The sequence below is a fragment of the Garra rufa genome, chromosome 5 (assembly GCF_049309525.1).
Source record: "Garra rufa chromosome 5, GarRuf1.0, whole genome shotgun sequence".
Taxonomy (NCBI): Eukaryota; Metazoa; Chordata; class Actinopteri; order Cypriniformes; family Cyprinidae; genus Garra; species Garra rufa.
In genome coordinates, this window is record NC_133365.1 from 6,877,789 (window position 1) to 6,887,690 (window position 9,902).

The 9,902-nt window shown below is 34.1% G+C and overlaps 1 protein-coding gene across 1 annotated transcript; it reads right to left on the reverse strand.

Moving 5' to 3' along the window:
- Positions 1–24: 24 nt before the first annotated feature.
- On the reverse strand, positions 25–7,075 carry mob1a (MOB kinase activator 1A). Its single transcript, XM_073840950.1, has 6 exons — positions 6,917–7,075; positions 6,367–6,533; positions 4,234–4,327; positions 794–927; positions 460–623; positions 25–379 (listed from the first exon to the last, which is right to left on the reverse strand). Exons 1-6 carry the CDS (start codon positions 6,928–6,930, stop codon positions 302–304), a joined length of 651 nt encoding a protein of 216 aa, XP_073697051.1. The 5' UTR covers positions 6,931–7,075; the 3' UTR covers positions 25–301.
- Positions 7,076–9,902: the final 2,827 nt, after the last annotated feature.

A 9,902-nucleotide genomic window follows, 5' to 3' on the forward strand; every position in this document is an offset into this window, starting at 1 on the left:
CCTTACTCTAACATTTTTAAAAGTTGCTGGTTTTAGTTTCACTTCCATAAAATCTAAACTCTGATATTTGTTTCATACCCCAGTCCATCACAAATACACGTAAAAAAAAAAAAAGGCTACAGTGTAATACTGACAACAGAACAAACGCTAAAAGAAAATCCACACATAAACCAAGAGTTTTCAGGAAGACTCCTTCTATGAGCTGCAGGAAGTGTGCACAAATAGCAAATTCAGACAGGAATAAAGAAAGGCTTTCTGGAGAATGCATTAAGGCTGACCGATATGGTATTCAAATCAGTGTCTATCTATCCTTGCTGCCTAGTTTCTCGATAAGGTCCTGCAGGGGCGCCAGCTCTCTGCGATCGATGAGATTGAACTCCTAAAAAAACATTCAAAAAATGTCATCAGATAAAGAAGAATCGTCATTTACGATCTAGGCCTGTGTGTTAATGCACTGACCTGAACAAAGAAGATAAAATGCTTGAAGGAGGTGTTCAGATGAGCTTCCTCCTGAAGCTGCATGACTGAGTCAAAATGCTGGTGGTAAATGTGAGCATAAACCCTGAACAGACGCTTCAGGATGGTCTTCGCCACTGACATGAAGTTCTTCGGGAAAGGAACGCCTGGAAAAAGTCAAATGCTGTGTAAATGGAAAGCTTACACTGTTTAAAGGAACACTCCACTTTTTTGGAAAAAGGCTCATTCTCCAACATATTAACTTGGGGGAGTTGGAGAATGAGCCTATTTCTAAAAAAGTGGAGTGTTCCTTTAACACAAATGGAATCAAACAAACCGATCTTAGACGGGAAGAGAGTTTCGTCGTCCAGCTGATCCTGAACCCAGGTCATCAAGTAGTCAATGTATTTGGGAGCAGAACATTTGATGGGTTTTTTGATGTTGGTGCCGTCTGCCCAGTGATATTCATACCTTTATGGAGAAAGAAATTCATTTTTAGAGACAATATACACTTTTTATAAACATTTTTAGTTTTTATGAACAAGGCAGCATATTCCTTTTTTAAGCTTTTTTAATAATTTGTTTAAACCTCATGCTGTGTTTTGATCCATCCTGAAAATGCTAGTAAATATTGTTGCACACGACTAAAACTTAGGACTCTGATTTTGTAACAACTTCCAAAAAAAAAAGCATACGTTTTTTTTGTTGTTGTTTTTTTTCCACTTTTGGTGTTCCTGGTCAAAAATATTGAATTTAATTTTTTTTATTAACTTCTTTTCTTTCAATTAAAACTGTTAACAGAGCAAGAACGTGAAATAACAAGGAACAAGGCAGCACAGTCCTTTTTTTCAGCCTTTTTCATTATTTGTTTAAACCACATACTGCATTTTGGTCATTTTGATCCATAGAAGATTTTCTTTTTCCTGAAAAAGCTAGTGAATATTGTTGCAACCGACTAAAACCCAACGGACTCTTTTCCAAAAGGAAGCATAATTTTCGAGAAAAAAAAAAAAAAAAAAAAAAAAAAAGGCGTTCTAACTTTTTTTTTTTAGATTTGTCCGACTTTTGGTGTTCCTGGTCAAAAATATTGGATTAATTTTTTTTTATTAACTTCTTTAATTTCAATTAAAACTGTTAACATAGAGCAAGAACATGAAATAACAAAAAAAAAAAAAAAAAAAAAGGCAGCACAGTCCTTTTTTTTCAGCCGTTTTCATAATTTGTTTAAACCACATACAGTATTTTGGTCATTTTGATCCATAGTAGATTTTCTTTTTCCTGAAAAAGCTAGTGAATATTGTTGCAACCGACTAAAACCCAACGGACTCTTTTCCAAAAGGAAGCATAATTTTCTGAAAAAATAAAAAAAATAAAAATACGTGTTCTAACTTTTTTTTTTAGATTTGTCCCACTTTTGGTGTTCCTGGTCAAAAATATTGGATTCATTTTTTTATTAACTTCTTTAATTTCAATTAAAACTGTTAACATAGAGCAAGAACGTGAAATAACAAGGAACAAGGCAGCACAGTCCTTTTTTTTCAGCCTTTTTCATAATTTGTTTAAACCACATACTGTATTTTGGTCATTTTGATCCATAGTAGATTTTCTTTTTCCTGAAAAAGCTAGTGAATATTGTTGCAACCGACTAAAACCCAACGGACTCTTTTCCAAAAGGAAGCATAATTTTCTGAAAAAATAAAAAAAATAAAAAGGTGTTCTAACTTTTTTTTTTTTTAGATTTGTCCCACTTTTGGTGTTCCTGGTCAAAAATATTGGATTAATTTCAATTTCAATTAAAACTGTTAACATAGAGCAAGAACATGAAATAACAAAAATGCCTTTTTCATTATTTGTTTAAACCACATACTGCATTTTGGTCATTTTGATCCATAGAAGATTTTCTTTTTCCTGAAAAAGCTAGTGAATATTGTTGCAACCGACTAAAACTCACTTTTTTCCAAAAGGAAGCATAATTTTTGTTCAAAACAAAATAAAAAAAATACCTGTTCTATTTTTTTTTAGATTTGCCCCACTTTTGGTATTCCTGGTCAAAAATATCAGATAAAAATTTCTTTCAATTAAAATTGTTTTTCTTTTTTTTTCTTTGAGCTGATTGATTGTCCACCTCATTTACCAGACTATATGCATCAGTTTTTGAATGAAAAACATTATTTGTGGATCATTTTTGTGGAAGGTTTCCTGAAAATGCTAGTGAATAAATTCATAAAAATAAAATCTTTCTCCTGAAAAAGCTAGTGAATATTGTTGCAACGGACTAAAACTTGGGACTCTTTTCCAAAAAAGCAAGCATCATTTTTGTAGCTTTTTTAGAATTTTTCCCACTTTTGGTGTTCCTGGTCAAAAATATCAGATTCAATCTTTTTATCAACTTGTTGTCTTTCAGTTTTTCTTTTTTATCATTTATCTAAGTATATGCATCTCAGTTTTTGAATGAAAAGCATTATTTGTGGATAATTTTTGCAAAAACTAAGGTGCATAAACTCAGATCAATGAGGCAGATGATCAATCAGTTCCAAAACAAGATACAAAACATGCTTATTGCAAGCAAAACAAGTTGAGGCTTAATCCAATATTTAGTGATAATGCAGCATAATGAGAAATGAACAAGAAATCTTTAAAAAGCAGGTCATTTTTAACTAGAAACGCCAGTTAAGGTCAAAAGTTTACATGCACCTTGCAGAATGTTGATTATTTGACTAAAATAAGAGGGATCATACAAAATGCATGTTAGTGTTTATTTAGTACTGACCTGAATAAGATACATAAAAGACATTTACATCTAGTCCACAAGAGAAAATATTAGTTTATATTTATAAAAACGTATAAAAAATATGCCGTTCAAAAGTTTACGTACACTTATTTTTAATACTGTGTTGTTACCTGAATGATCCACAGTTAAACTGCCAGCTGTTTTTCAGAAAAGCTCTTCAGGTGCCACAAATTCTTTGGTTTACCAGCATTTTTGTGCATTTGAACACTTTCCAACCATGACTGCATGATTTTGAGATCCATCTTTTCACAATGAGGACAACTGAGGGACTCACATGCAACCATAACAAAGCTCAAAAGCTCACTGATGCTTCAAAAGGAAAAAGATGCATTAAGAACCAGGGGGTGAAAACTTTTGAACAGAACAGAGATTTGTACAAAACTTTTTCAATTTGAAGATCAGGGTATATTTAACTAGTTTTGTCTTCTTGGAAACATGTAATATCTTCTGTAGCTTCTGAAGGGCAGTACTAAATTAAAAAAATATGATATTTGGGCACAATAAGAAAAAATTTACACACCTTCAAAAGTTTTCACCCTCTGAATTTTAATGCATTGTAATTCCTTCTGGAGCATCAGTGAGTGTTTGAACCTTCTGTAATAGTTGCATATGAGTCCCTCAGTTGTCCTCAGTGTGAAAAGATGGTTCAAATACACAAAAATGCTGAAAAACCAATGATCTTGTGGGACTTGAAGGATGTTTATGAAGAACAGCGGGCAGTTTAACTGTTTAGGACAAACAATCGACTCAACGGGGTAAGTTTTCATAAATTCAACTATTATTTTCTCTTGTGTACTATATGTAAACGTCTTTAATGTAAAATATCTTATTCACTTCAATACTAATTATGAAAATAATTAACATTTTGCAGATTCTGCAAGACGCATGTAAACGTTTGACTTCAACTGTAGGTAAAGGATTGTCAGCACAGCACAAAGGTTAATTGAAAATACTAAAGCACTGAAAGAGAAGTTGTTTTATTTTACCTGGGCCCCGCAGACATAACAGAGCAGCTGGTTTCTGTACAGAACTCAGTAATTGTGCCATAGAGCATGTTGATCTGGTTGAAAAAGTCCACAGCTGAAATAAATGCATTTGAATTAAACAATTAATGACAATCATTTCTTTTATTCTCAGAAAAAAAAAACTCACTGTTGACCTTCTTCAAAGGTGTGTTATCAGCCTGAGTTGAAGATTGGAAACGTGTGCATTAGTAATAAAATGTATAACAACAAATACATTGGTATTGTTTTTTTTTTCTGATTTCAACATACTATCAAGTAATGTTTTTGCTACAAAAAACATACAGTACGGTGTCTGATTATTAACACCGTTTCTCTAGCTCCTGAAATTTTACTTTAGTTTCAGTTTTTATTTTAAAGTAGATCCTTGTGTGTTCGGTTTAAAAGAGCCTGAAACTGTCAAGCAAACACTTATTTCTTTCTGTTTGATCACACTGCAGTTCTAAAAGGTTCTTCACATCTGGTTAAACTGTTAAACTGAATATCCTTTCCTTGACTTATTTAATGTTTTTGTACATATGGATGGTCTCAAGAATGTCAAAGCTGGTGATCATGCTATAGATCATGTTCCATGAAGATATTTTGCATATATTTCATGCATTGCTATAAACTACATTTGAACAACTTTAAAAGCAATTTTCTCAATGTTTTGATTTCAGCCCTATCCTAACAAACCATACATCAATGGAAAGCTTATTTATTCAGCTTTCAGACGGTGCATAAATCTCAATTTTAAAATATTCACCCTTATGATTGGTTTGAGGAAAGTTACTTTTAAAAGTAATGCATTACAATATTGAGTTACTCCCTAAAAAAGTAACTAATTATGTTACTTAGTTACTTTTTATGGAAAGTAATGCATTCATTTTGCGTTACTTTTTAAATCTGGGCAGGGCTTGCTTGTTTGTTTTTAATATAAAAAGTTCTATTTTTGGTAAACGTAAAAGCCTTTTTACACCAAAAGCCTCAGGCTTAGAGAAAAGTATATTGACGTCTGTACAGTAGACCGCAGAAGAACAAATGTCAACTCTTCATCAGTAAAAAAAGGAAAACAAATGTTAGATTATCTTGAGTAATTTTTGCTTATTAGTATGGATGAATTGGATCATCGAAGGTCGGCAGCAAAGACATCGGTTAATAAAATGGGATTAAATACATAAAGGATATTTGTATTATTTAACATATTTAATTATTGCAGGTTTGCATTCACTGAATTGAATTGAATTTCACTGTTTTTATTCATTTTGATTTTGACAAACTCTATGTATTTTTTTGTAGTAAGTGAGATGCATGCTCACATTTATTCTAGAACTAAAGTAACATCTTACAATTTCTCTCAACATGGGGACAGGAGAACTTTTAATCAATAAATGGGAGGAAAAAGTAACTGGCGTTACTTATTTAAAAACGTAACTCAGATATTTTCTTGTCAATTAAAAAGCAATGCATTACTTTACTAGTTACTTGGAAAAAGTAATATTATTACATAACTTGCATGACTTGTAATGCGTTACCCCAACACGGCTGGTTTTGTGGTCCAGGGTCACATGTGTACACTAAATATGACTGTAGATGTAATTATGTGTATGCATGCACATATGTGACCCTGGACCACAAAACCGGTCTTAAGTCGCTGGGGTATATTTGTAGCAATAGCCAGCAATACATTGTATGGGTCAAAATTATTGATTTTTCTTTTATGCCAAAAATCATTAGGAAATTAGGGAAAGATCATGTTCCATTAAGATTTTTTGTAAAATTCCTACTATAAATATATAAAAATGTAATTTTTGATTAGTAATATGCATTGTTAAGAACTGAATTTGAAGAACTTTAAAGGTGATTTTCTCAGTATTTAGATTTTTAAGCACCCTCAGATTCCAGATTTTCAAATAGATGTATCTCGGCCAAATATTGTCCTATCCTAACAAACCATACATCAATAGAAAGCTTATTTATTGAGCTTTCATGTGATGTATACATCTCAATTTTGTAAAAATTTAACCTTATGACTGGTTTTGTGGTCCAGGGTCACATATTTGTATATGTATATTATGTTTTCATATGCAAGTTTAAATAGTTCAACAGGAAACTCACTATTGACAGCAATCCATTCGTTGAGGTCCTCTCCCTCTGGTAACATCACAGCAGCTCGAAGGTTTCCACTTCCTAAAGTGGCTTCTGCATGTTTCAGCAGTTCATATTGATGAGAGCCTTCTGGGATATTCTTCTTGGGCTTGAAAGTCTTTGATGAACGGCTTCCACTGCAACAAAAAGTCACATATTGTGTCACAACAATCAAATCTAACGTTACTTAAAAAAAAAAAACTAAGATATGTGGTTAAACTGACTATAAACAATATATAAGTACCGTTAGAGCATAAAGGGTAACTTAAGATGCAAGTTAAAACACAAAACACGCTGAGTCGAAGTTTTTGACGCTAAACACAGGAACAGACATGTCAACCGGAAATGTTGAAAGTTTAACGTTATCAGCGTTATTCTCGCATTAGTTTTTGACTTGGTGTGCTTCCATATTACTCATCCTTATGGAACACACACAGCTGCTTTTTGATGTTTCTGTAAAACGCCATTATGGCAAGAAAAAAAAAGGTTAATAAACTGTTGCATCGGCTAAAATACTTACAATAAGAAACTCATATCCGGTTCTTGTCCTTTTCAAAACAACGTTCAGAAGGCGATACGAATTACAGCTACTATAAAGTGAATTCCCAAAGGCAGTTAAACAGCATTTACAAGTACTCCTCGAAGTTCGATGTTTTACAGACGAAAGAGATATAAGTAGGCGTAGAAGTAGAGACTCAGGAAATGTCCACGATTGGTTCCCTGCGAGTATGGCAAGCCGTTTCAGCCTAAAATATACTATGCGTTATTCGTCGTAAATGCATTTTTATGAGTAACAGTTAAATTAGAGAGCTCTCAGAATGAATTTTTACTAGTTACAATTACAATTAGAGAGCTCTCAGAATCAATTTTTACTAGTTACAATTACAATTAGAGAGCTCTCAAAATCAATTTTTAGTTACAATTACAATTAGAGAGCTCTCTAATTCAATTCTTACTAGTATAAATTCCAATTAGAGAGCTCTACAAATACATTTTACTAGTAAGAATTCCAATTAGAGAGCTCTACAACTGAATTCTTACCAGTAAAAATACAGTAAAAAAATCAGTTTTCTAATTCAATTGTTACTAGTAAGAACTGAATTAGAGAGCTCTTTAATTCAATAACAGAGCTCTGCAATTAAACATATCTTTAATGAGTTTTTTTACTAGTAAAAAATAAATTATTGAGCTCTGTAATTGCATTTTTACTAGTAATAATTAAATTAGAGTGCTCTCTAATCAGAATTGTTACTAGTAAAAACTGAATTAGAGCGCTTTTAATTGGAATTATTACTAGTAAAAATTGATTTAGAGATCTCTTTAATTGTAATTGTTACTACCAAGAATTAAATAGTAGAGCTCTTTAATTGTAATTCTGACTTGTAAGAATTTAATTAGAGAGCTATGTAATTGGAATTGTTACTAGTAAAAATGCAATTACGACGAGTAACACTTACGGTGCGTTTCCACTGGCACATAGCGAGCACGGCGGAGCGAGCATTTTCAATTCATTCATATGGAAGTTGAGCTAAAGGCTGGCGTGGTGCATTATGGGACTGAGAGCGGTGCGGAGAATGCGTTGAAAGCGGCTGAGAGCGTCAAAAAGGTTGGACATTCCTCAACTTTATGCAAATCTCAAGCAAAAAATGCCGGGCGACAAACAATCGCTGTGAAAAGTAGGCAAGGTGAGATTTTGATGTTTCCAAGTGTTGAACTGTGGATTACTGAGCTCAATCACGTATCTTTGAAAAAGTCAAGCAAAAGTAAATGCACTTTGCATGCTGTCATTACATGCCAGTGTTTAGTTTGCGATCCACTTTTAAAGGCAATGATGAAACGCAAACAGGGTGTAAACATTGTTTTTCAAAGGCGTGCTCTGCCCTAAATTTGACACACCCCAAAGCAGTGGTGTTGTAGCATCGCCAGCAGCTCTGAGTGCGGATTTGACATTGTAGTGGAAACTAGTGATGGGTCATTCTTGAACGATTCGTTCATTTTGAACAATTCAATTCTCTTTCTAGCTCAGACAGTATATGTAAAGCTTATGGGGCTGTCACATGATGAACGAACGACTCAAACCCGAAGACTCGAGAGATGAACTAATAAATTCTCTTTCCGGTTCAGACTGCAGTCAAGCTTTTATGGGGCTGTCACGTGATGAATGAACAACTCAAACCCGGACAGATCGGGGTGGGGGAGCAAATCATAAACTGAAGACCCAGGTAAACAATTATTTAATCTTTTCTGTTTCTTATAGCATTATAGTTTTGTCTTGTTTGTAGTGTGAACGTTTGTGTAAGCAGTAGATGTGTTATGGTGCGTTGACACCGGACGCGAATGAAGCGGCCAATGCAAAGATGCGAATAGCCATCCTGCGGTGCCAAACGTGCTAATGCGGCGGCATGAAACACGCAAACGAAACAGCGCGCATTGAGCGTTTCAAGCGTTTGCTGCGAAAAGCGCGAGTTAAAAAATCTGAACTTTGGCGAAAATTCGCACCGCGTTAACCAATCAGGAGCTTGCTCTAGTAGTGACGGAGGCACAAATCCAAAACAACAATGGAGGACAAAATCACTGTTGCTGTCTGTGGTTACTCGGAGATGTACGATACATCTGTGTACTTTTAAAGACAGGAAAAGAAAGGATCTTGCTTGGAAGAAAGTGAATGAAGAGGTCGGACAATCTGGTAAGTAAAAAAAAAACGCTCTTTACTCAATTAGACCTACATATACACACACACACACATATATACATATATATATATATATATATATATACACACACACACACACACACATATATATATATATATATATATATATATATATATATATATATATATATATATATATATATATATACACACACACACACACATTGAGACTACAAGCAAGCTAAAGCTGGCAAACTGAGCTCATTCACCTATTTTACAACTACTTTCCCGCTGACGAATGGCAGACACTCCTCCCATGACGTGAATTTGCATCTGTGGTGAATTAAATTTCACGTGCGAATGAAACGAGTAATCTAAAATGTTCAAGCGTCCAACTACGCGCGAATAGCGCGATTTATTCGAACAAGTCGCGTCTGGTGTGAATGCACCTTTAGGGAAGTAACACATAGCTTTTTAATTATATTTTGCTAAAATGAACGAAATGACTCGAAAAAAGATTCGTTCATTTTGCTGAACGAGACTCAAAGATCCGAATCGGTAAAATGATCCGAACTTCCCATCACTAGTGGAAACGCACCGTTAGTATATTTTAGGCTAAAACGGCTTGCCATATGCGAGTGCCATGTAACGTTAACCATAGAAATAAAACGCGTGGTTACGTGAACCTGACGGAGTTGTTACATCAAAACAATTTTTCGTTAAACTATTAAAAAAAGTCAAAAAGCCTGCTGGCTGCTAAAACCTTGTAGTTATTACTGAGCATGCGCGTTTTGCTGAAGGGGCGGGCGGAAGCTTCTCCTTTTTGATCACAGAGTGACGTTATAGCCACGCA